The sequence below is a fragment of the Pollachius pollachius genome, assembly GCF_949987615.1.
Source record: "Pollachius pollachius genome assembly, chromosome: 3".
Taxonomy (NCBI): domain Eukaryota; kingdom Metazoa; phylum Chordata; class Actinopteri; order Gadiformes; family Gadidae; genus Pollachius; species Pollachius pollachius.
Window position 1 is genome coordinate 32,746,120 of NC_136936.1, and position 27,959 is coordinate 32,774,078.

At 44.0% G+C, this 27,959-nt stretch overlaps 1 protein-coding gene across 1 annotated transcript in view; it reads right to left on the bottom strand.

Moving 5' to 3' along the window:
* Positions 1-18,249: 18,249 nt before the first annotated feature.
* Positions 18,250-27,959, bottom strand: part of gli2a (GLI family zinc finger 2a) — a 79,108-nt gene continuing 69,398 nt past the window's right edge. The window contains exons 10-14 of the mRNA XM_079731241.1: positions 26,847-26,996; positions 25,778-25,942; positions 25,274-25,555; positions 23,521-23,893; positions 18,250-21,615 (exon numbers count right to left, since the gene is read on the bottom strand). Of these exons, the coding sequence (XP_079587367.1) occupies positions 19,343-21,615; positions 23,521-23,893; positions 25,274-25,555; positions 25,778-25,942; positions 26,847-26,996 (3,243 nt within the window). The 3' untranslated portion in view covers positions 18,250-19,342. The remainder of the gene's footprint in view (positions 21,616-23,520; positions 23,894-25,273; positions 25,556-25,777; positions 25,943-26,846; positions 26,997-27,959) is intronic.

Genomic DNA, 27,959 nt, shown 5'->3' on the forward strand with positions numbered 1-27,959 from the left:
TGTGGGTGGTCCTTAAATTAAAAACGTTATGAAATCCTTGTTTAACCTAATACAAATGACTGACTAATATACTGTTGTATTATCTGTGCATAATAGCTTAATGCTTTTTAAATATTTTGTTGCATTGTAAAAGTTTTGGTGCATACAGGGCCGCTGCTAAGCTTTTGGGTGCCCTAAGCTCAACTGGTCGGGGAGGCTTAAGTGAGGATTAAATATACATATAAATATGAACATGTATATATTAAGTAATATATAAAACAAAACAGCCACAACAGCAGCACCATCAGTAATATATAAGTAATATATAAAACGTTCTTAATAGCAGCATTACAACATAACATAATAAGAAGTGCAGGCTCCAAAGATGAACGAAAAGAATTCTGAACACAAATAAGGTATATATTGAAGTAGCATCATCAAAACAAAATATCAAAAGACAACTATTTTTCACACACCCAAAAACGTCCTTAAAGTGCAGTATTGTCTGTGGACTGTCTAAGTTTTACAATAAAAATGTAAGTGAAAAAAAAGAGTAATGACAAACAGCTATACTTGGACAAAACAGTAGCTACATTTGAACATAATCGAAGGACTAATTTACTTCACTACTGCGTAGTCATAAACAGACCTTGTTTTAAGTTGCTATGAAGAGGGGTTCTCCAGCTTTCCAGGAGGACCCGGCCCCCATGGTTGGAAATTATAATAGGACTGTGAAACCTGAAGGAGGAGCAGAGAGTGCCAATCGGGGCTTTATCCCCGCAGTCACAGGATCTCAACACTAGAAACTATTAAAGGGCAACAAAAAAAACTTCACATCACTGTCTGAGACTGTTAGTCTGTTTCTCTGTGATGCTCTGAAGACAACTGGAAATATGTGAATTCTGAAATAATGATCTGCTACACAGTGCAAGCTGTTCATAGGTCAACAGTTGGACACATACGTATTGATATCAAACATATTGTTATGTAGGCATGAAAAATGTTTGTGTAGCCAACCATGCTTCATAAATGATGGAATATGTTTTTGAAAAGTTCTTGGTTATATTGTTAGATTTTGTTCACCACTGCACTTTTATGCTGATATTCACGTTAACAAAATGCAGTTTTTTTGCCAAGGCTCTGGCACTGTCAAGATTTTGAAATATCCCTGGTTCTTTCACAAAAAAAAAAGTGAATTGTCCTTATCAAAATAGTCTGCAATCCTAAATTGCGTGTGCATTCTCAGCAGCTGCAGGAGACTTTACAAAGGTGCACGACGATTTTTCCTGGCAGCAAAATCACCAATCAAGTCATCATATGACAGAAAAAATGCGCTCAGCAGAGGCAACTGTAAATGGAAGAGTCAAATAAATTCTTAGAGCAATCCAGAGATTTGGATAGACTTCTTGCAGGTTATTGTCATGCAGAATGGTCAGCATCTCCATGGCAGTCGTCTTTGATGGCAGTTGAGGGAGGTTGATTATCTCCTGATTCATCTCCAGTCCATCAACATCCACATCGAGACAGTATTTTCGCAGGTCCTCCTTGGATATCCCATGTACTCTCTGAAAATCGACTAACAGCCCAAATGTGTCTCTCACATGGCTCAGGGTCTCGAACCGTTCCTGTAGCGACGTCAGAGCGGAGTCCACGACTCGGTTGAAAAATTCAACCACAAGCCTCTTCTGCGCATCACTGAAGGGCTCGTCAGGAGCTTCGTAGCCAAACTGCCTTTTTGTGCTCCTCAACCTCTTCTGTTTGAGCTCGGGTTTGAGGTTTAGAGCCTCACACAGCTCCTTGGCAGTTGCTATGGCCTCAGCAAACCAAGACTGCCTGTATTTTGTATGGGAGGCTTTTGCAGTCTCAATGAGCCCGGCTGCAACGTCAAGCTGCATTGATGATGACTGCAGCAGCTTGTTCACCTGGTTGGTGACTGAAAGAACTTCAGCCAAAACAATGGTGCAGATCAGAAATCTGAATGAGCCAACCTCTTCTGCCAGGCTTTGAGCCTCAACAGGATCAGTGATAGCTTGTCTTGCTTCCAAGAGAGCTTCTCTGACTTCTTTAACTTGACTTCGGACAGCTCACTCTGAAGCCTACTCTCCCATTTTACTTCACTCCATGGTTTCAGAGTCAACTTGACATGTTTGAGTAAAATGTACCACCGCTGTATGACTGCTGAGAAAAAAACAAAACAGCCTCTGAATGTATCCAAAATAGCCATTTGCATCCGTAGATGACATAGCAGCATCTGATATGACCAGATTCATCGTATGTGCAGCACAAGGGATAAAGACTGCCTGCCCTTGAATTCAGTTGTAGCAGTCTGGCCTGCACTCCTTGCCTCTTTCCCTTCATATTGGTTCCATTATCATAGGACTGTCTTCTGCAATCGTCGAAGGAAATGCCCAGTTCCCTCAACATTTCCAGAACAACATTTGACAGATTGAGGCCTGTTGTTTCCACCACGTTCATATATCCAAGGAAGTACTCTTTGATGTCTGGCTTAGTCACCAATTCAACAATGCGCACAACAAGGGACATTTTTTCCTTGTGGCTGATGTCTGGGGTGCAGTCAAGGATGATGGCATAATATTGTGCTGCTTGGTCCCCTATTGTTTCTGTAACTTTTTTTTTTCCCGCAAATTCTGTAAAAGTCATACTGCAGCCTACACCGTGAGTCGAAAACTCTTGAAATTTTTTAGGTATGGTTACCAATAACCCCCTCTACCCATAAAACCCAAATTCCTGGTACTGCACCCAAAGGTGGCGCTATTGTAAAAAATCATGAATTAGGCTTATTTTTCCTCACCAGATTGACCTGGACTCAAAATTCTTTCATCATATTAATCTCTAAAATCAGATGCATCTTTTTCACCCTGGTCTTCTGCTCTAAAAATGTTTACTTTTCCCACAATTTCATAGAGAATCCAAACGTCCACAGTCTCAACCCATTTTGCCTATATGACCATTTTGTTATTGTATAACTACCATACGGCTATCATTAGGTGGATACCATTAACAGTGCAAATTTTCAGATCTGTAATCTTTTAAGAAAGCCCTTAATTCTTTTGTGAAATGTGTGCTTGGAGTTTTCCTGATGTTGTGTGCTTATCAATCAACATTTTCGCCTTGTACAGGTGATCCTTAGGTTGAGTGTTCGAATCCCGATCATAGCACCATGAACAAGCTGAACATGACATTCGGCCATTGCTTTGCAGCTCACTTGAAAGCCGAGGCACAGTATTGCATTAAGTGGAACATCTTCATCAACATATTTCCTTCATAATTATATGTCATATTTATATATCTTCCATTAGTGTGTTCTTGACTTTTAATTTTGCTCGGACCCTGTTAATCACCGCTCGCGGTTATATTTTCATTTTGAGTCTGTTGCCCAAGATAGTGCGTTCTGGAAGCCTCATCTTTACTTTTGGCCATATGTCTCTCTGTAACTGAATCAAATTCAGCCAGCAGCTCCACCTCTTTCAGAAAATTGCCATTGTCTTCTTCATATAGACTTTGCGAAGAGCCCCTATAAGCCAAATTTCTGGTGGCTAGAGACAGGCTTATTGAGAACAAGGGTTCCAGGACATCTCGCCATCTTTTCTTCTCTGCCTCAATTAAGGCCACCTCCTGCTGGTCTATAGCTAGATTCTTCCTCAGTCGCATATCCAGTTCCTTCCAATTCAACATGCACTTGGTATGGTCTGGGCTACCTTCATGGCTGCTCAAGCAGATGATAATTTTGGACCAGTCGCCACAGCCTTGTTCTGTCAGCTTTATACTCTTTGACCCAAACAGCTTGCATGCAAAACACAACACAGCATTGTTCTTTGGAGAGTAGTCAAGCCAGCTTCTTGGATTTTCTCTCTTTTTTTTCTCAATAGGAGGTTTGTGTGAAATGCCCTTCCATCTGGGCCCTTTGGAAAAGAAAGCTGGAACTTTAAATTGTCCTCTTCTCACAATCTCTATCCTGTCAGTGTCTGAAATATGTGCGGGCCAAAGTGCGGGGTCTGTTGGAGGTGGCACATTTGTCTCTTCATCATCTGCTGGAAGGCTTTCAGTGATGGGTGTGGGTACAATACCTTCTGTGGATACAGTTGTGTGTTGTGTCTGTGTACCGGAACTTGAGGATGGTCCTTCACAGCTTTGTACTGAACTGGAGCCTTCAGACACCGTGGACGGTTGCTGGAGTTGTTCAGGATGCTGGGGTTGTTGGCTGCTTGCTTCACTGCTTGCAAATGGTTGCTCATCGTCTGAATCTTCCTCCTGGCTACGTGTTGCTCCTTGAACATATTTTAGCATTGACCCTGTGAATATTTTTGAAATACAAAAAATGTGATAAGAAAAAGCTAAATAAAAATAACAAAACATTAGGATTTTCTGATAACAAAAATATCATGTCTACTGTTCATATTAGGATAAAAAGTCACTCAAAAACATCATCATATTATGCATAATCCTAAATCTGCTGTTTATCTGTAAAGCACTTAATTATTCCATTGCTATCTAGTCGCTTTGGAAGTATATTAAACTATCATATTATATTAATAAGTGGAACATCAACAAAACATTAAATATCTATATACTCCAATTATACACATTAAACAAAACAATGGTGACATTTTGTAAATGACCAAAAGTGAAGATGCCATATGCGGACCCTCATTTTATATTTTAGGTAAAAACATCTAATTTGCCGAAATTGAGTGATAGCTTATACAATTAAGAAAAAACAACGGTGGTCCTCTTCATAACTAATTTATATATTTTTGTAATTCAATAATGTAATTATTATTATTTCATTTTTTTAGCAACCTTAATTTTTGGTGCCCCCCCCCAGGTACTTTGTGCCCTACGCACTCTGCGTATAGGGAGCGGCGGGCCTGGGTTCATAGGACGGACCTATCCGCGATCGCTCCTTAGGCCTTTTAACACTGCCCAGCCGGTTCGGTCGTGGCTTGGCACGAAGGAACGTTCCTCTGCGTCTTTCTCATAGATCGCACCATATTTCAACTAATGAAACTGCATCACCTTCTCTCCCATGATGGTCAGCAGCTTGCGGATTTTACCGTCTCTCCAGTTAGAACTGCTCATGTTGATATCGCTGCGTTATTGTCTCCAGGGACGTGCACAGGAATTTTGAGGGGCAGTTGCTCTGACCTGAAAAAAGCCCCCCCCCCCATCTCACAGGCTATATGAAGGACTGAGAAGGCTCTTTAACCCTGTACTTTCTAGCATGGTCCTCTCATCTAGAATTTGGTGATCAGCACTTAGGCCTACCTGCCCTATGTGCCTCTTGGTCCACATTTTCCTCGTGTCTGGAAGCTTGTGGCTGCTCCTCATCTTAAATGTAATGTAATTATGAAAAATTGCCATTAGTAGGCTAAAATATGAGTCTGATTAATTAATCAATTAGACTACAGTGTCATCTTTATCACAATGCAAAGTCTCTGTCTCACCTGGTTGGCTTTTTCGTAGCCAACCCTGCAGTGACATGCTCCTCTTTGCTGCCTCCTTGAGTTGTCTCTCTCTCTCCTGTGGGCATTTCGGCTTCACTTAACGATAACAAACAATACCCAAAATAGTGATAAGATTTAGGCATTTAACCTTTTGAATGAAAGAATCATGTTGATGCATTACTTCCATCATTCATTCTTCTTGCTAAAACGAAATGTTAGAAACTAACTATCAGCAGACATGTAGCTTAGTTTGCCTACCAAAAAAGTAGTAAAAAAAAGAAAAAAGTAGCTTGTCTGCAAGCTAGCTAGCTGTCTGATTATTAGGCTAAACGTTACGTAGCAAACTGAGACTGGATTTATGATGATTTTAATTAATTTCATAAAACTTTGTTTGTTATACATCTTAAACTCACCTTTTCTGACAACGTCAAGGCAGTCGTCTCACAAGACAACTGCAACAATCTCTTTGGTCTAGGAAGTAGGCAGGCATATCATGCAGGCTCAGGTGCCGGTCGTGTGCAGCGCTGCAGCTATGTAAACAGAGTTTGCCCTCCCCCTACTGACTTTCACTCGCTGTTCCGGAATGGAAGTGAATGAGGCTACGTTTACTTATGAATTGTTTCGTGTGGCGAAAGGCCTACATGAAATTCTGCATCCATTGTACGATTTAATTTTTTTTTTTTCTTTTTCCTCGGAAGGGCAACGTGAGTCGAGGAGGGCATATGGGCAGTTGCCCGGGTTACCTGAGCAACCCCCCTGTGCACGTCCCTGACCATAAGAATCAGAGAAAATTCCTGTGATCCTCCCTAATTATGAAATTATGAAACATCTGTTTGATGTCTGCAGTGACAACAATCTGTTCACGTCAAAACCACATCAGAACTCCCAGCAAACCGTTGTTCAGATCAGAAACACATCCTTAAAGGGACACTCCATGATGTTTGGCACTGGAGTCGAATACAATATGGAGTTGACCTGGCTTTCAGGGGTGATACACTCCGAATGTGGGGAGGTACCAGCACTCTTCTACATCTGCCAATGGTCGATCCAGCTCTGTATGATCTTGATCGAAGATCCGTTGCATGAAGGTGACAAAGTGTTTCTCCATCTCAGCCTTTCTTTCAAGAGTATGACAAAGAGAGTTAAAGTGATTCTGAGCTTGCTCTCTGTTGTAAGGCAGACGTGATCTTGATGTGCGAAAGGGGAGTGGGACTACCAAGCTGTTTCCTTCATCGATGAATGTCTCCTTATCCATTTTCTCGATGAACTGCTTGTCCTCGACAGAGGGGGCAACCTTGTTGTCATCAACTGTGCGTTGGAAGATTTACTTCCCATCTTCAGTGCGTCGAGCTGGAACGCATGCCACCTGTAAGCTTTGAAGGTCATGCAAGACCTTTGGCTGTTCACAAGGAGCTATCAGGGTAAGATATTTCGGGCAGGTGTAGCGTGCCACAGAATGCAAACCCAAAGGCTCAGTCTGGTGCTACACATTTATTATTTGGGTTCCTGCAAAATGCAAGAAAATGAACTTGTCAGTGACAATGACTACACAGTACTTCAGTTGTACTCATCTGCAGGGAATCTCATTGTCTGACGTAATCAAAATAACAAAAATAACAATGCATAAAAATAAATCCATAACATTATGCTATTGCCCACAAAATCAATACAATAGGACACAATGGTGAAATGCAGTTTAGACCCATTCGTATTTACAGACAGATATTATAACAGTAAAACACCAGTTTCTTAATGAACCTTCATAAACGGCCATAACAGTTTCCAGAATCATAACATGAGCAGCGGGCTCCCTCGTAAGGGCTCATTGTCAAGGCATCCGCCACGTGCCCGTACCACCATCCTAACATGGCGGCCGCAACACCACATTAGCTGCTAACTGGCTAATCAAGACGGTGATGCGGTGAGCCACTCATAAACACCTTATAACATAACACAGTGTTATCATCATACAGTGCAACCATTCTCTCCACTCCCCGTTCTAGCCTAATATCACCAGCTTACCTGCAAAATGCAAGAAAATGAACTTGTCAGTGACAATGACTACACAGTACTTCAGTTGTACTCATCTGCAGGGAATCTCATTGTCTGACGTAATCACGCGAGATTTTCACCCTGTTACTTTCCAGCAACTCTGCTGCTACTGTAGCGCATTTGCACTGTACACTGTATTTGAACTCAAAATAATGACTCTCTATCCGTAAACACATATGAACAGGTGGAAAATGTATACACACATTGAATTAAAGAGATACTCATTTAATGAGCGTCAACAGACTTATTGCGCCACACAGGGCGTGAAGTGAGAGTGGCGCCCATTCTCGAGAATGTGAGTGCGGAACACGCTTGCACCTTTGGTTTTATGAGCTGTGCCAAGACAGGTTTCAATGATGATGACCCACCCGAGATCCAAGTGTTGGACATATGGTGCTGATCTTTCACCTTGTGGGCCTGTAGGACATCACGGAAAAGGAGAAGTAGGATCTGAGCCTCTGGGTCCAGTGTAGGAATATGCCGCGCAATGGAGTTGAGGTGAGTGTGATACTTCGCCACTTCTGGAGTAGGTATCTCTGGCCTGTCTTCAGGGATGTAGTTGCACTCTATGAGAGTTGGGAAATTTATGCTGAGACTTGCATCGAACAGTTGCACAATGAAGCTTCTGGCTCTCCTTCCAGACATCTCAGTGAGACTACCACACGTCCAGAGTGTGTAGAGAGCATCTGTGCCTTCAAGGCCAAAGAGGTCGAAGAACTCAGATCTGGCGAGTGATCGGTTGCTCTGGTTGTTTAAGATAGAGTAGAGTCTCTCTGACCTGTCCGGTTGTTCCTTTGGGATGCACTGTGATGAGGCAGATTTTAGAGCAGGAGTGTGGGCCGTTGTTTTCTCCACAGAACTCTGCACACTTGAAGCAGATGGGTCACGCTCCTCCTCCCTGCCGTTCTCTGACTCAGGGGTCCAGCTATTCCATGGAGCTTGTTCAGGGGGAAGAGCTGATGTGTTCCTGTCGCTGTTGCACTCTTTACACTGAGCTGTGATATTACAATCTTTGGCGAGATGTTTTCTTCAAGAAAAACATCTCAAACATATCCCAGCTTTCTAAAGCCTCTGTAATGTTTAAGGGGGAGGCTTATTGTGATAGGGCATTGCCTACTGACATCCAGCCTAGCACCGTGAGTCTATGTAGTCTCAGAGTCAGACATAGACGAGACCTCTGTCCTGTGCTAGGAGATAATGTTTCTGGAGCTACTCATCATATTTACTGCATTGTCTGGCCTCGTAGTTGATGCAGCTGCAGAAGACAGAAAACTGGAAAATTGCGGATGTGGGCCTCTCTGCAGACAAATTCGGCAAAGTAGGCAAATGTTGAGAAATGCACCTTGTGGTGTTGCTTGTACTTACTTCCATTAGGGATCCATTTTTCTTGGAGACTGGATGGCAACTTCTCCCCTATGGGGTTCAGGCCTCTAGCGGTGTCTAGGCAAGTAAGCCTAGGTAAATTGCCCTGTAGCTGTGCTGCTTCTAGCTCTTTAGGCAGGTCACCGGGCTCTCTGAGATTCTCAGGATACTTGTTGTTGATCTTAGGAAATTTCTCCACCCTGTCAAAGAGAGCCTTCTCGATCATCCCTGGCAACCCATAACAATCCTGAAGACGAGACAACGCCATTTTCAGAGTTGTTGACGTGGACAGCTCCTCTTTATCTGTGCTGAACACTGCGGGCCTAACCACTTAGTTAGCAGATCGAGCTCTTCACTGCAGGTAAGTTCTGTTCCTTCAATGGCGTAAAGGAAGCTTCACCTCCATCCTCAGTAGCTTTCAGGTTGATCGGTTGAGCTCAGCAAGGAATCTAGCGATATCGCCAAACCCTGTACGGTCAGAGGAGCGGTATGAGGAGCTTGTCTGTGGAGAGTGGACGAGACTGGTTGATACAACCTCATGGGGTAGAAACCCTGAGGGTTACCATCAGGGTCTGGCTTCACTAGCTGGGTGTTGTGATATGTGATCTCGTCCTGTTGAGACCACCATTGAAGAGGTCTAGAGTGGCACTGTTAAAGGCAGCAGGATTACCTTGCTGAGGCTGACGATGCGCTGGGTCAATGAGCGTAGGCTCAGAGGCTGTGAGACACTTAGAGTATTTGCTGGTTCTTTCTTATGGGGATTGAACCAGCCAAATATTATATAATATTATAAATTTATTATAAGAAAAGTCTTCAATAATTTGTCTCTGAAAGTAACAGCGCACTACAATGATATATGCCCGACTTGTTGGTAGGGGTTTGGTCTAAATCCAAAAATAAATGTTGGATTAGATAATTACGCAAAATAGGAAGGAAGAATAGTAAGAAATATAAGTCACATGATATCAATAGTGTGGCTTGCTTTGTAACCACACTAATAAGGTGTGTGTGATCAATACTAGGTCTGTGGTGTAGTTGGGTGATCGAGGACTTTGTGTAATGAGGTGTGTAAGATGTGATAAGGATGTCTATGTAATGAAGGTGGGTGATAGTGTGTAGAGGGAGGAGGTTATGTGTAAGAGGGGTGTGATATAGAAGGCTGTGTAATGGTAGGTCTTTGTAAGAATGTATATTAAAGGGTTAGGGTTAGGGATAAAGGATGGCCTCTTGACGCTGTCTAGTGGCGACAGAGGAGAAGGGCACGGGCACAAGCAACTCGAATAAACGTGTATCTTTTGCAAAATACGTAACCAGAGATAAATGCGTAACCAAAAAACATACTCTAAAAATAATTTATTTTAATAAATGTAAAAAATGGAAGGGGGATAAAAGCACTTCAAGGAAAGGAGAGGTGATGGTTAGGAAAGGGGGAGGGAAAGGTTATGGTAAGGAAAGGGGGAAGGGAGAGGTTATGGTTAGGAGAGGGGAGGGAAGGGTCATGGTTAGGAGTGGGGGAGGGAAAGGTTATGGTTAGGAGAAGGGTATGGAAAGTTTATGGTTAGAAGAGGGGCAGGGAAAGGTTACCTCATTGTACACGAGGCGCGCTGCCGCATTCTGGATGCGCTGCATTCTGGATGCGCTGCATTCTGGATATTCTGGATGCGATTTAAAGTAACTTTTAGTCCCCTGTTGAATGTGATACACCTGTTGATATAATCTCTGCTTAAGAGTCGTATAGACATAAATATGTGGCTTGCAATGAGCATTATAATGAACAGAAATAGTCAATACACACTCAGGAGGAAGAATTACCTCTCACACATAACTTATCATGTGTGAGATTTGGTTTTCACAAATACGTTATAGGCTGTGTCGCTACCAAATCTGTCAATGCTCAACTCTCAGAGTGACGTAACTAGCCCCCAGACATGCTAAAAAAAAACCCCAATGAAACACGTTGATTACAAAAGTAAATTATTAATACAATTGAACTCTGTTAACTGTCAAAAGTAAACTAGGAATATCTATACATTTCCTAGACAGCGGAACCTATTTTACAACAAAAAATTAAAAAATCTATCTTGACAGTTCTGTTAATATCTCTCCAGCAGAGGGCGCACTAGACTAGGGCAAACAGTATTCAGTTTAGCCTGCTGTGGATGAAATGTTAACCGATTTTTATTTATGAGATCTTTTAAGCTTCATTCATACCCTAAACCCCCAGAACTAACTGCATTATTTCCTGTCTCTCCCTTATCCTGTACTCTGAATGATTATTTGATGATTTGATTATCTTTGCCTATAAACTAATGATGACATTATACTTCATTTGTTTTATAAAATATATACATATATATATATATATATATATATCTTGTGACAAATGTATATTGCTAATATCGTTTTCTGCTGAGACATCGCCATCTGGGATTCATATTAACCTATCAATCCTGGCCCTGTTGTGTACATTTATTTTTTTAACTCTGACTACAAATGTCTACATGAGAAGCACATTTATTTATTTTTTTGCTTTCATAGTCAAAGAAAAGAAGAAACTCCTGCGTTCACCCGATGAAGTCAGAGAAAAAAGACACAAGGGGATGGTCTCCATGTCAAGGCTTGAGTTTGTATTTGAATGTATGGACGGCTGCTTTACTAGCACAGCTTCCCACAACCCTCCCATGACGCAGTGGTCGGCGGGACTTAAAATACATGACCCGACGACCTTCCTGCCCGCGGTCCGGACCCATGTCCTTACTCCGCCTCTGCCAGCAGCAGTGAGTTACGACCTCTCGCACGCCGGCCCCGGGCACAATGCGGCGGCTGTGATAGTGTTTCATTTCTGATGGCAAAACAAGAGAAAAAAAATAAAAGATGTGTTCCTGTGAGACTGGGGTTGGATTTATGAGGCCTGTCCTGGCCCCCGAGGTCCGGCGTCCTCTCTGATCTGCTTTTACTCCACTGACCCACCGACCCCTGGGGGTCATTACAGAGGGCCCCCTCCCAGGCTGAATGGTCCCGCTGGCCGCCGGCCCATGTCATGCTGCTTGTTTTCCAATCAAATCACTGTATTTAAAAGGGACACGAGTCCGGAGCCAAGTCCAAACAGGCATCTGCTGGAAATTGTTTCCCTCGCAATTATTTCACGCAGTAGTTCTCCCCAAAGCCCCCCCCCCCTCGCCCCGGCTCAACCCACACCACCCAGGGCTCAAAGATGGATCTCTAGTGCTTTTGTTGGTTGCTTGCCTGTTTGGAGCTACAGGAAATCCCTATCCATGCTTGCAATGGCACAACATCTAGGGAGGTGGCTGTATTGCGGTTCCAGAAACAACTGTAGCAGAAGTCTATGTGAGAATGGAACGTTTGTTTGAAAAAGAGTTTGAAAAAATCTGTGATTCAGAGAGCCCTTTCCTCTCCCGCTTGGGACAGAGTTTAAACAGTCCCAGTCACACTTTCTCCTACTCTCAGGTCCACTAATCATGGGGTTGGTGCTCCACTCTGGCCACTGGTCAAAAGGACATGAGGCTGTGTTTGTGTCTGCTAAAAATATGAACTTTCAGAATGATATCTGGAAAACGTTATTTTTGAATGATATCTGTGTGGGTGTATATATTTGTGTTTTAGTTTTTTGCCATGGTCGCTCTTGGGCTTGCCAGGGGTGGACACCATCTATCAAAGAACTTTAATAGAGAAAGCGTGTTGTAGCACAAGTGTCACGGCCCCACGCCCCAACCCATGTAGCGGGAGATGCCATGGGTGCTAATGCTTTGCCACCTAAAATGGGACATTTTGTCACTTCCACAGGTGCTAAAAGCAGAGATCTCAACGTTGACGTTGACCTGGTTGCAGAGTCTTATCTCGACACCCTGAGCGCTGAAAGTAAAAGATGTGCGGTTAGGCCGAGGCTGTGGGGGTGCTGGTCGCTGTGAGATGCAAAGGATCCCCTTTTAAATTAAGTGTTATAACATTGCCACTTGGCTCATCTGTTATAACACAGCATCACCAATTGCAATGCCATGTTTGTCTTACGTCAGATGCTGTAAACAGCATGGACAGTGAACAGATCCTGTGAAGGATTGAAAAATTTGCAAATCAGTTTTGTTCATGACTTCTGCTGTGTAGATGCATAAACTGTTGTGTTGGGTCATGCAGTAACAACGTATACTTTGCTTCCTTCGTACAGAAATGGCAATTGTGGCAATAATTGATTTGTTCTATTGAATAGTCATGATAGATTTGTCTAAATTCAAAGATGGTAGTCATGGGCCCTTGAATAATCTTCACAATAAAGCTTTCAACAAAGCATATTTTCTTTGTACAAAATCCCCACAACAATTGCTGACCAGATGGTTCTGAGAAACAGCTGTTGTTGTGAAGGCCACTATACCTTGCGAAGAGCCTCTTAGACCAGCAGGCCATGTGACCCACGTCAAGCATCTGGGAATGTGTGCATGTGACATGGCATGAATTTGCTGATGAGTAATATTGACTTTTTTCTTTTTTGACGACCAGATCGCCTGGTGTGGAAGAGTTTCTTTCATTCTCATTGCAATGACCCATTTGACATGTGTATCTTGTATAATATATATATTTCCAAATAATAGTTATTTGTGAATGTCAATGTTCTTCACTGCAGGCGCCGACCTATGCCTCAGTAAACTGTTAATGAATAGTGTCATAAATATATGGCCAGTTAAAACCTTTGAGACTGCACCTGTGATTAAGTGCTTTGCAATTAAAATTGAATTGAATTCAAGGTTTTCTCCCTAACCTTTTGTTGCTCAATGCAAGGCTTACTCACAATCTTGGTTAAATTCAGGCTAACCTTTAACTTGGCTCAGTGCCAGCTCTGTGAAGCCTTGGTTCAGTGCCAGGCTTACCCTTAGGTTGGGGTCTGTTGGGGGGACTTGACTCTCTGGTCTTCAGAGGATTTGTCAGCTCAGCTAGGGGTTGTCCGTAGTGCCAAAGAGCAAGGCTCTGCAGCTGGGAAGCACAGCACTCCAGCTGGAGCCCTCTTGGTTTAATGTGCAGCGGTGGCTGTGCAGCTTCATTTAGCATTCCTTCTAAAGCGTGCTATGTGAGCTTGGTGCACAATGAGATAGACAAAGCAGGCACACAGTATCTGTGTAAGCCCATTGCAGAGCTAAGATGCATGCTTCATAACCAGGTGTTTGTATATGTTGGTGTGTGATGCGTTGTGACATGTTTTCATTTCATTCAAGATTTTCCCCAAACAAAGTCTGCATCTGATTGAAAGTCGTGATGGTATCAAACAACCTTGTGACCTTGTTTCTTTCTTATATTTCATTATCGTTCATCCATTATTGTTTATCTATCCCTCGACCTACCCATATAAATCTATCCATATATCTATCGTTACCTCTTCATATTTATCTATCCATATACCAGTGTCTCTCTCTTTCTCTTCATTTATCTCCCTCGACTTAGAACCAGCTCCATTACCCCTTCGTCCAGGAGCTTGAAGATGCAAGTGCAGCGGCTCTCCAGCATGCATGGGTTCATCATGGTACATGCAACATTGATTTATTTTCTCAAGGTTTTGGGAGGTTTCTTGGAAGGCCAGGAGTCCAGAGAGAAAGACAAGCCAAACCCACAAGTCTGAAACAGAACCTGTGCTGACTCTGTGGTCTTTTGCCCAGTACATTTACTTTACCACACAAGCAGATGTACCAAAAAAGGATTTAGACGGAAAAGCTGGAATGTACTGAAGAAAGCAATACTTTTATTTATTAAATAAGATTGATGTCTGATAGCTATGATTAGTAATGGCATTAAGGGATTCAGTGGTGAACATTTGTTACCGGGGACATTGTGATCCATCCCTGCTTATAGAAGAGTGACACACCATTAATTTCAAAAAGGAGAATGCAGAGGGAGGAGGGAGGCAAGAATGTACGCCCTGTACATTCTTATGCCAGTTACAGGAAACAGGAAAAAGGAATGAGAATGAAAAGAGGAGCTCCCCCCGACTGACCAACTGCTCAGAGGTCAGTCGATCCAAACTCCCACTGACTCATAAAGCCCTTCTTGAGAACATCAGAAACATCTCACTTGCTCTCGCGGGCACGACTTTAATGGCATTCCTCAGGGCTCGCTCTGCCCTGAGCTTCTGACCTCCACCCTAGCCTGGGTGATGAAGGGTGAGGCTGGTTGATGGAAGTGGGGGGAGGGGGCTATTGGAAAAGGTTGCAGTTCCGGGGTCCCTCTAACCCTCGCCAGGGCCACAATAGGGCCCTTCATAGAAGAGCGTTGCTCCGGGCGGTGCGTGGGTGGATCATAACCCTAGTTCTTCCGGGGCCCGCAGGAGGATAGGGGCCTATAACTCTGAGGGGGAGAGAGAGAAAGTAACCTTGGCATGGACGGGACGGGTTACAGCCCCTCTGGTGTCAGGGAATGGGGGCTTCATTTGAAGTCTTCGATGACAGAAAGTGAGTGGAGCCCAATGTGAGGAAAGGGACAAGGAGAGAGGGCCCTTCAGTGTTGTGAATGGCTTCATTATGACGACCTAGAGGTCAAAGAGCAGAACATGACACACTTCGGTCGTTGACAACATGAGACTTAAAATGTCTTAGATTTTTTGTTCTATAGAGATTATTTGTTTTTCACTTCCTACAGCCCTGCCGATGGCTCATCCATTAAACAATTGTTTTCTTGTAGACAAATGTATGTATTAATACTCCGCCATTTAGTGTATGCCTTGTGTTTATATTGTAGAATCTGAAAGCCACAGGTAGAATTAATGGTATAACAAACATGGCTGTTAAAGGGGGAGGCTCTTGTTGGAAAATGTAAATCTCATACAACCGGACCCCTCTCTGCCAGTGCACACTGTGTGTTGTTTTGTCTACTGGTTTAATATTGTAGCAGGCATACTTCAACATGCAACAGCTGACCAGGGTCACTGTTGCCATAGAGACGGCTTTGCTTTTACAGCTTTGCTTTGAGAGATGACAGCTGGCCAGGGAAGATTCCAAGGACGGAGTTGAGAATAGGATGGTCCTCCCTCCTTATCTTGCTGCTCTGTCTTGACGCTGAGTCCAAGGGTTGGGTAATTGGCATTAAACACTTCAGGCCTCCAAATGACTAATGGAGCATTTCCATCTGAGGGTGTGGGTCGGTTTAGTATGCAAAGGTGCGGCAAGGTTCAGTTTCCACCGCGAGAAGTGGGTGTGATCCGGACTGAGCCATATTAAGCCGTACTCGTCTAGCAGTACTCCTCCGTTGGGGTACTGAGATGCCCGAAATGCTGCCGGCAAGTTCGAGCTACACACACCGTCGCCGTCGGTTGATTGGTTGACAGAATCGTCACTCCCGGGCGTCAGGGGGATAATAACAAACAAACACTGTACCTTTGTTTATTGAGGAAAAACTTTGCCGTCCTTCTTGGAGGTCCTACATTGTTGCTCTTTGTTCATTGTGTCGCGTTTTTCTTTTTCCTTGGATTTATTAGCAGGCTACACAGTGTCGGCCTGCTATAAGGTTACAATGCTTACGTAGCTACCGCGGCTATCGCCATCCGGCTTTAACCCCGCCCTACCATAAGGGTACTGTCGGCGGTGGAAACGTGAGCCGTAACTGAGCTGCATCAAACCGCACCTTCACTACTCCACCAAGCCGCACTGAAGCGAACCGCACCGCTCGATGGAAATGAGGCATAAGGGACATAAGAAAAGCTCTTAAATTCTAAAGCTCTTTGTGTTATTTCTCAGCTATCAGTGAACATATCTTGAGTCAATTTTGAGTTGACTGCCTCCGCATGAGAGAATCTAGATTTTAGACTGGCCCATTCGCTCCTGGCTGAATTTCTGACCAATCCGGGGTTATTTTCTCTGGTTGGGACAGGGATTGGTCACAGGTGCGTGAATGCAACAGGAAATCCATGGCAGAGAAATTAAGGGACGGAGGGATCACAGAGGGAGTGGACGTTTTTTGGGTTGTTTTTGCTTCTCCGCTTTCAAAGCGTACCTACAGCTCCTTAAACTTTGTTAGAAAACAAGGCTAAAACTAGGGATGGTTAGAGCAGCACAGGGAAGAAATGGAGATGGGCAAATATGCACTTGATGCCAGGCTAAACTGCAAGTTATTAGGACGTAGGCAGCAACAACATCATACTTGCAGAGTATATGATTTTACTTTTACTAAAACTGTTTGAATTTATTCCTCTGACTAATTTAGCCATCAGCTAGCTCATCTGTTCTGTTAGTTTATCGCATCAAATCACATGCGCTCCTTTAATAATAACCAACATTTCTGTTTCTAATCAGTTGGGCTGTGTTCTCTTTCTCCCTTTGGTTGGGTCTCTGGGCCCTCAGGCCATTCAGGGGCCCTCAGGCTATATGCGGGCCCCTCCACTTTGGGTGAACTGGGAGTTCCAGCGGGATGCACTTCACACGGGGACCTCCACTGGTGTTGCTGTCCAATTAAAAACATATTTATATTTTTCTTGAAGCACTCATTGGGGCGTCTTACCCCAAAGTCCTCCCACCCTCCCCCCTCTCTCTAATATGTGCGGGTGGCTTGGACACACACGTGCTATTCAAAATACATTCACGCACGCTCTTGCAGAATCTCAAACCAACACACACACACACACACACTGGTTGTTATTCTCGCTTGGTTTCATTAGAGATCGTCTGACATTGTTAATTTTGGACTACATGTCCGCTAACTTTAGAAACAGCTATGTAGGCTTTTTGGCTGTTATCCGTATGCATTTCCGTTTTTGATGGGTTTTTAGACAGGGGCATAGTTCCTCCCCCATCTTTGATAAACTTGCAAGTAGAGCAAATACATTATGATATTATAACCTCAACTACACAGACCTCCAACAATGTACATTCCTTTTTCAGGAAATTATCTTCATGAAGGAATACACTGAAGTTGGCTATGAAGAGGAAAAGTTGTCCATGCCGTAACGGATAGTCTCAGGATGACAAGTGTAAAAACAAGAAATGTAATGCTACTCTTCTATTACTTCATTGTTCTGTGTGCTGTCGTTATTTGTGGCAGAGAGGCATAAGTGCTTTTTTGTGTAAAAGTATCAATAAATATTAAATGTGGAGGATTAGGTCTGTTTTATAACAGCGATCCCACAACCTCTGTACCCATGTGAACATTCTACCATTTGACTAGATGTTCTTCTCCCTACGGCCAAGATATTTTCGTTGCCTGTTGGAGGGATTGAACCCCTTCTCCCAAACTTTTATGTTGACCTGGTGGTCCACCGAAGCCCTCAGGATTTAAAAGAAGAAACAACACAAGTCATTGAATTTAAACAGGTAAAAAGAAGAGATACTGTATTTGAAATGTACAAAAGCTATATACACAGACTCACACATACACAAGGTCACATACACCAAGAGTAGTAAACATCAATGGTAACAAACTCTTTAACATTATTTTTTTTAAAGGATACTATCGGATTTAAAGAAACACAATAAAACTGAAAGGACACCAGGACTGATGCTCTGTCCCTAAACATACCATACCAGTTTAGTTGCTAACCCCTTCTGCACGTTATCCCAAGCTCCCTGCACTGCTGAGCTAAAGAGGAACATTATTTTTTCCAACAAATGAATTAATAAAGAGTTGGATGTCCATTGAGAAAAAAAGGAGGTACTTGTATATTCCTTCTGATGCTTTCCAGTCTTTAAAGGGATTCCATGCGTCACAACAGATTTGACACAGAGCATTGGGGCATTCTCATTCAGTCAGTGATGTTATAAAAGGGGTATGTTAATAGAAATCTCCTCTATTTCAGAGGGCAACCCAAGGAGATCTGGTTTTGCAGTGCACTGTGCAATCAGTAAGTGCCCGGCAAGCATTCGATAGTCAATGTTCACGGCATCGAGAATCTTGGTTCCATGTTTTACATCAATGTAAAACATGAAGCTCATGTCTTTTACATAATTTAAAGCGGGGACCATACAACATAATCTAAATGACATTAAGATACTGATAAAAAACTGATTATGTAATATTTCCGTTCAGCATTGGTGGTGTTGTGGTCATTCAGAGTTCAGTTCATTAGGTTTTGAATGCACAAACTTGATTTCAGTAAAGCACTATGAGAACTGCTTTCAGTGCACTGCTTTCAAGAGGATTTATTTGTTCAACACCATTAACACAATCATGATCCATTACCTTTGCTTCACTATGCATTTCATACTCTGGTCTATCGAAGTATTTATTGTTTAAAGTATGGCTTTCAAACAGCAATATAATAATCTCAGTACCCCCTGTGTATTCAAAACAAAAATGCAAATACTATCATCGCAAGCAAATATTATAGGATAAGCATAAGATACAGATTGTTAAAAAAAAAGTTTAATTTATGTTACAACTTATGCTTTGCTGATTCAGTGCCTTTTTTTAAGAAATGTCATGATATTGCTGATGTCAAAATGAGAGGTGGATGAATTTATGTAAGAAATGCATCGAAGGCCTAGCATTCTTGAGCCCTCTCAGCTCATCATGTTGAGGAACTTGCTCTCTTCGGCCAAGGCGGTGAGCATTGAGGTCATGTCCCCGATTGCCATGTTGCTGATGCCTGCCGGTACGGAGGCCAGAGTTACAGAGTTGCGTGGGGTAGTGAGGCGCGAAGAGCTCTGAGAAAGGCTCTGGAGCAGCCCGGGGCTCAGTGTGCCCGACATGAGGCTTGAGTGATCCCCATCGTCCAGCATGGCATCAAAGTCGATCTGGGCATGCTCTGCGGCACCCTGTCCACCAGTGGATGAATCTACTGTGCTGCTGGTGACCTGGTTGACTCCGGGAGACGCCATGTTGGCAACTGCAGTACTGGTGGTGTTGGCAACTTGACTGGCACAGGGAGACATTGGGATGTCAAAATTGCCTGAATTGGGTTTGAACATGTGGATCTGGCCTGTGTAACACATTGTAGAGTTGGGGTTCTCAGATGAGCTGACGATGGGCCTCTTTGGGCTTGCCTCGGAAGTGTTGTTAGCATTGCTTGAAATGAATTCAGAGGACTGGGGGAACCGGCTTTGCATGACGGCACCAGACGCGGAATGCTGTCTGCCAACGGATTTAGGTTCCATCGGAGGCCTGGGCTGGAGCGCTCCCCTACCTCCGTTTTGAAGGCCTGCTTGTTGCTGGTGAATACCATGGAAGCTCTGCTGCGGCTCAGCCAGATTCCCATGAGGATAGCCCTCAAACTGAGTCCTTGATGATCTGAACCCCAGTATTTCTGGATTGTTCTGATCCATCATACCATTAAATGGCGGTCTCATGCTGGCATTTCCAGGTACAGAATTTGGTGCCCCCTCTTGGCCAAAGCCTTGCTGGGGACTCATCTGCTCATTCAAGTTCACATTGTTGTACTGCCTCTGGTGCTGCTGTAATGAGCTGTTGATCATCCTCTGGTTGTTGCGGTGTGTATAACCCTGAATGGCCATATTCTGACTCATAGGCATCACTTGCTGGTTGCTTCCAAGGCCTTGACCATGTCCCTGGAATGAACCAAAATTCGGTCGTTGTTGTACGACCGCTAGGTTCCCCCTAATAGGATGTGGCTGTTTGCTGAGCTTAGCTGATGTTTCCATGGTGCCAGAACTCACCTCGTTCCACTGCACCGGCATATTGTTCTTGCTCATGCGGTCTGATGGTGTTTGGAAGGGCTGCTGGGAACTTCCAGGACTCAACTGGCAGGACTGGAAATCCTGTCCTGTCAGGGGCATGTTGGCACTCACCATGGCAATTCTCCGTTGCCCATATAAGGTCTGTTGCTGATGGGCTGTGCTTGGCTGATAGCCCTGGGTCTGGCCGACATTCTGACCTGAGGGAACACTGTTCTGTGACCGAAGGTATTGCACTACATCATCGGGGAGTACAATGTCATCCTCTGCTGGCTGATCTCCACCCACCATCATTCCGTCTACAGCCATGTTCTCCATCGCCACGTTCTCAGAGATACTGGGGGGCCTGGGTGCGAATGGGTGACGTTGCAGGCTCCCGTCGGACCGTGTGTAGACTTGCGATCCCAGGCCTCGGTAGTGCTCCTGCATGGTGGGAGGGTTCATGGGGTTCATGCTGTTCATGCTGTTGTAGCGTTGCCCTCTGGGTAAAGACAGGGGTTCCAGGGTTGGCCTGCGCACGGGATCACTGGCGCGTCGGGGAAGGCTCATAGGCACCTCATGGGGCATCATGCTCTGGGACCCATGGCTGAAGTCACTGCGACGCCGCGGGGCGGTTCCTGCAGGTGGGTGGTTGAACTGGTAAGGCGGGGCGTCCTGTGGATCCCCGTACAGCGCCATGCGTGTCCTCAGGCTCATCTGGTCCATGTTAGGTAGAGGGGTTGGTGGCGCGCCGCCAACAGCAGCTGCATACTTTGCCTTGAGACGGTAGTGCTGCGCCGGGGTCAGGCTGAGCAAGCTAGGCAGACCTCCTCCTCCGCCACTAACACCACCCCCTCCACACTGGCTGGCCTCGCTGGAACGCCGAGACATGTCCGTGGAGATGGGGTCGTAGGAATCTGCTGAGCTAATGTTGTTGTGCCTGCTGCCGCCAAACTGGGAGGCCTCGCTGGACCGGCGGCTGGAATAGCACGGCGAGATACCCGAGGAGCGACGACTCAGTGTGTAGACGGAGCTCATGGTGCTGGTTGTGCTATCGCGGCGCTCATTCAGCTGGTTCAACAAGGTCACCTCGCATGACGATGGGTCGATGATGCGTTGGCCAGGGTAGGAGCCGTTTAGATTGGAGCTCTCCAACAGGGAACCTAGCAGGGGAAGAAAATATGAGATATTGCAAATCACCCACATTGTCCTATCAACTGTATTTATTCATACTGTATATACAGTGGGGCAAAAAAGTATTTAGTCAGCCACCAATTGTGCAAGTTCTCCCACTTAAAAAGATGAGAGAGGCCTGTAATTTTCATCATAGGTATACCTCAGCTATGAGAGACAAAATGAAAAAAAAAAAAATCTAGAAAATCACAGTCTGATTTTTAAAGAATTTATTTGCAAATTATGGTGGAAAATAAGTATTTGGTCAATAACAAAAGGTCATCTCAATACTTTGTTACATGCCCTTTGTTGGCAATGACAGAGGTCAAACGTTTTCTGCAAGTCTTTACAAGGTTTTCACACACTGCTGCTGGTATTTTGGCCAGCATTCCTCCATGCAGATCTCCTCTAGAGCAGTGATGTTTTTGGGCCTTCGCTGGGCAACACGGACTTTCAACTCCCTCCAAAGATTTTCTATGGGGTTGAGATCTGGAGACTGGGTAGGCCACTCCAGGACCTTGAAATGCTTCTTACGAAGCCACTCCTTCGTTGCCCGGGCGGTGTGTTTGGGGTCATTGTCATGCTGAAAGACCCAGCCACGTTTCATCTTCAGTGCCCTTGCTGATGGAAGAAGGTTTTCACTCAAAATCTCACGATACATGGCCCCATTCATTCTTTCCGTCACACGGATCAGACGTCCTGGTCCCTTGGCAGAAAAACAGCCCCAAAGCATGATGTTTCCACCCCCATGCTTCACTGTAGGTATGGTGTTCTTTGGATGCAACTCAGCATTCTTTCTCCTCCAAACACGACGAGTTGAGTTTTTACCAAAAAGTTATATTTTGGTTTCATCTGACCATATGACATTCTCCCAATCCTGTTCTGGATCATCCAAATGCTCTCTAGCAAACTTCAAACGGGCCCGGACATGCACTGGCTTTAGCAGGGGGACATGTCTGGCACTGCAGGATTTGAGTCCCTGGCGGCGTAGTGTGTTAGTGATGGTAGCCTTTGTTACTTTGGTCCCAGCTCTCTGGAGGTCATTCACTAGGTCCCCCCATGTGGTTCTGGGATTTTTGTTCACCGTTCTTGTGATCATTTTGACCCCACAGGGTGGAATCTTGCGTGGAGCCCCAGATCGAGGGAGATTATCAGTGGTCTTGTATGTATTCATTTCCTAATAATTGCTCCCACAGTTGATTTCTTCACACCAAGCTGCTTACTTATTGCAGATTCAGACTTCCCAGCCTGGTGCAGGTCTACAATTGTGTTTCTGGTGTCCTTTGACAGCTCTTTGGTCTTGGCCATAGTGGAGTTTGGTGTGTGATTGTTTGAGGTTGTGGACAGGTGTCTTTTATACTGATAAGGAGTTCAAACAGGTGCCATTAATACAGGTAACAAGTGGAGGACAGAGGAGCATCTTAAAGAAGAAGTTACAGGTCTGTGACAGCCAGAAATCTTGCTGGTTTGTAGGTGACCAAATACTTATTTTCCACCATAATTTGCAAATAAATTCTTAAAAAATCTGACAATGTGATTTTCTGGATTTTTTATTTTCATTTTGTCTCTCATAGCTGAGGTTTACCTATGATGAAAATTACAGGCCTCTCTCGTCTTTTTAAGTGGGAGAACTTGCACAATTGGTGGCTGACTAAATACTTTTTTGCCCCACTGTATATATATATATATATATATATATATATATATATATATATATATATTAAGCAAATCGAATGTTGCATACTCCTTAAACACATTTTATGTGTGAGGAACACAGGAAAAAAAGAACTAGCCATGGTTCCTCTTTAATAAGAGCTTTGAAATAATAATAGCCTTCCTTACAAACATCTGTAGGGTATAAAGTAAATCCGTTTCCTCGCCTCTCGCAGACTTACCAATGGCAGGCATTGGCAGCAGCTTGGTGCTGTTGCTACGGTGACCTTGCGGTGGCTGCGGTGCTGAGTTGGCCCAGGGGCACTCGTCCCGGACGGTCTTCAGCCTCTCCTTCTTGATGTTCTCTAACTTAAAGTGGACCCCACCTCCAAGGCCGCCGGCCTTTCTCAGCTGGAGCCCCACCCCGGCCTGGTGCCCGCCGAGGCCGGGGACCCTGGACTCCGCCATGGGGCTGTCCTCCAGCGCACTCAGGTCCCCGAAGCTGCCCCCGCTGTGGAGGGCCATCTCTACCCCACTGTCGTTGTTGTTGTTACTGCTGAGAGGCGACGGCTCGCTGCTACACGACGAGTGGCCACCAGGACTGGACTGATATGTCTGGGGGTAGGAGGAGGATCACAAGCAGAATGAAAATCTCATCTCGTGTTCTCTTGTGCTTTTGTGTTTGCAAAACAATGGATTGAGGACCTGTGGCACAATAAGGTGAACGCAGGACGTAGATGCAGAACGTCTGCATAATATGTGTAACCAAACATTAAAAAAATGGGGGAGTAGGTAAAGGAAATCAAGTGATTATAGGATGACAGGATGAGCTGTGTGTGAAACTTGGGTCATATGTCGCTATGATGATGATGACAATGATGAAGTTTTTCAGAATAAACAGAAAATATGCATTTCTTTGCACCAGTGTAAAGGAAATTAAAAAAAGTAAAAATAACTGATGTATTGCTACTCAGTACATTTGAGAGTGGCCAGCGGTAAAACAATTAAAGAAAAGCTTCAAAGACACCATTTTCAACAGTTCAACGATTTCCATTCTGAAAACCACTACGCTATAAAACAAATAACTTATCTTCTCTTTTCTTTGCTTGTGAAGTGTAAAGCACTCTCCTGACTAATACATTTAGCTGGCATCAAATTATGATTGTCATAATGGAGGGTTTTTGCAATATCAAAAGCACTATAACATCACTGATCACAGATGGCTCTGATTTATGGACGGTTGGAAACGGGTAGATAATGGATGAATTCTGCGAAGCCCAGCGACAACAATTCAAACCGGCCTAAAATTAACTAGAGTGCATAGATCACAGCGTGGGATTGGCCCTATTTGTTCATTGCACATACATTTCACAGGCTTTCAATATTTATGTGACAATAGCTTTTATCAGCTCTGTTCTGGCGCCTGCAGTCAGATCTGGTCCTGTCGGAGAACCTCATGAAATACTTTCTCCCTAGGTGTCTGTTTGCATGCACAATTGCATTTAGTCTCATGCAAAATAAACAAGAATCTTCCTTTGAGAAAGAAATTAAGATTTTCATGCGACAGCAATGATGAAACAAAAGAAAATGACAGCATCTCCTGCATGCTTTTTTAAATATGCAGTTGAAAGTCTCACCTTAGAGAAGTCTGTCCATTAAGAAGGTTAGAAAGAGAGAGAGGAGTACATTCAAGCAGAAACCAAAGATTGTGTTTGCATCAATATTCTTTGTTAAAACATGGGTTAGTAAAAAAGGGAAATATATTCAGATACCTTTGGTGAAAAATTAACATGCAGATCCATTCAACAAATTCATGGCTGAATTGTTGTATTCATTATTTATTGGATTTCTTTTCCTGATCATAATCTATTTAGGACCTAAATTGTAATAACTGAATTTACTTCACCAGAATGCAGAACATTTGGTGGTGCAACCAAATAAGTGAAGATGGATTGTTAAGTGAGATCTCTCCCACTCCCATTGGTTGATTCTCACCATGGAGTTCTCCATCTTAATGGACTTGAGCTGCAGACAGTCCTCAACACCTCTGGAGGTGTTGTTGCCCTCGGCCCTGCCGTCCAAGCCCCGGCCGCCAAACTTGGTGTTTGTCTCATTCTCTCCGGCCCCCCTGGGTGGCTGGGGTCTGGGTGGTGCATCTCCCCGCTGCTTCTTGGTGACGTGGGCTTCTGGTCCGTGGACAGTCTTCACATGCTTCCTGAGTGAGCTGGGGTCTGTGTAGCGTTTGGTGCAGCCGGAGATCTTGCACACGTACGGTTTCTATATAAAGGAAGGGTTGCAGTTTTTACCTCAATGGTACCATGTTTAGCTTTTGTTTATCTCACTTACGTTAGTGACTAAAGACCACCAGTTAGCGTATCAATTTAGGATTTCACACAATCATTTATGTTAGATAACATTACATGCAAAATTCCACCATAAACAAAATAGTAAAGTCATTATTAAAATGGTGATGATATTGAATTTGAGTTTAAAACGTACCTCATTAGAGTGTGTTCGGTTCTGGTGCTTGGCCCGGTCCGAGGCGTTGGAGAAGGCCTTGTTGCAGCTCTCATGCTCACACACATATGGCTTCTCCCCGGTGTGGGACCTGAGATGGGTTTTGAGGTTCTCCAGACGAGAGTAGGCCTTGGCACATCCCTCAAACTGGGACGGACAGAGAGACAGACAGAGGAACACCGTCATTTGAACCCATCAACCATATGGTGGTATTGTTTTTTCCAGAACCAGAAAGGGAAAGCATCAAGGTCTAATGTTTTAATTTCGGGGTCTCTAAGTCGTGCCCACACACTGTGGCAGGCCACACAAAAAAAGCAAAGTGCTGTTATATTTCCAAAAAACACCTTTTATTTAATGAAATATCCAACAAAGGGTGAGGTGTGGAGAGGGCCTGTTGTCTGGCAGACAGAGTGGTGCACTGTTGTCTGCTTAGCCTTTGTTTTCTGCCACGCTGAACAAGCTGTAATTTGGCATTCCATTAGTGTGGGCTTTGTGAATGTAATTGCTATTGAAAGAGAAAGGGGATCAACTCCGATTAGTTCAGAAAGTGGCGATGAAAGTAAAATATAATTTCTTCTGAACACCACTCTTCTTAGAATATATAAGACAGCGGTAAGGGGAGAGACAATAAAGGGAGAGAGAGTGAGAAGACTTTGAATGCTGTGAGATAATACACATGGGATTTGATCACAGACAATACAGTATGGTGTTAATAAGTACCCTCCCTCCCCCTTCTCCCCTTCAGATGTTAATCATGAACCCATGCCGTCGCTCAGCTTCCTGAACTCACTTCGCAACGCGCATCTTTACTTTAATAGACCCCACGAGCTCACATGGTCAAGACTTTGAAGCGCCAGAAAACAGGCACGGGATTTCATCTTCAAACAGCAGATGAATGCCTCATTTCAAACCCCCAAAAGATTCATTGGATCTATCAACATGGAAGCTATCAGAGATGATGAATGCACACAGACTGTAAGGAATGATTAAAATCAATTTCAAGGGGGAAGACTAGTTATAAGGCCACACTGTACACTCATGTGGGGCTTACCGTGCACTTGTGCGGCTTCTCCCCGGTGTGTCTGCGCATGTGGACCACCAGCATGTACTGGGCCTTGAAGGGCTTCTGTTCGCGCGAACACTCGTCCCAGCGACACACAAACTCCTTCTTCTCTCCGTGGATGTGGTCGTTGTTGATGTGCTGCGGAGAGGACAGGAACAGGCCAAAGCATTACTTACTATTTTCCTATTTCTATTGAACCATTCGACCAATGCTTCAATCCAAAGCAATTTGTATTATCTTTGTATAAGAGCTAAAGGACGCCTACAGGTAGACTGCAGACATTCCGGTTAATTTGGACTGGGAGTCCAACACCCTGAATACTACACTGTTTTATATCTGTCCGGGCGTTACAGGGCAATATGTTGGGAATTGTGTGGCAAACCAAAGGGCCTAGCCTGCATGTCTAGTTTGTTTAGACTCATAGAATCACTTGAAAATCAGAAATATGCAAATCATCTGAAAAATGACTTGGAGGTAAATGTGAATTTTTAGAACATAGAAAAAGTGTAGCATGAAGGTCAAGATTTAAGGTTGTTTTTCACGGGTTCTTCCACTTTGATCAGGGTAACTTTTAATGTAGTCTTCTGTGTGTGTTTGGATAGTGTTGTATCAGGAAGTGTTTAACTACATTGACCCAAAGCCTAACAGAAACACACTTGTTGTTTTTGTTAATGGCATTGCACACTTGTTGTTTATTCCTGTGGTTTTGCATGTGTAGGCAGTGAATCGGAAAAAAGCTTGAAACTTCCCACCACTGAAAAGTGAGTGAGGCCGACACACGCACGCACACACACACACACACACACACACACACACACACACACACACACACACACACACACACACACACACACACACACACACACACACACACACACACACACACATACTGTGAGTGACGGTGCCATTCATCAAGGCTGACTAGTTAATATCCAACTAACAAAGAACAATAATGTGTTTGTTTATTCAGACTGTGTGTGTGTTGTTTCACAAGGAAATGGTACTTCCTTGTATCCTGAGACTGAGGCTTCCCTGAGACAAATGCTTCTAAGATTTATTACCTTTTTATTGTCTTTTCTTCAATCTGTAAACCAGTCTGGG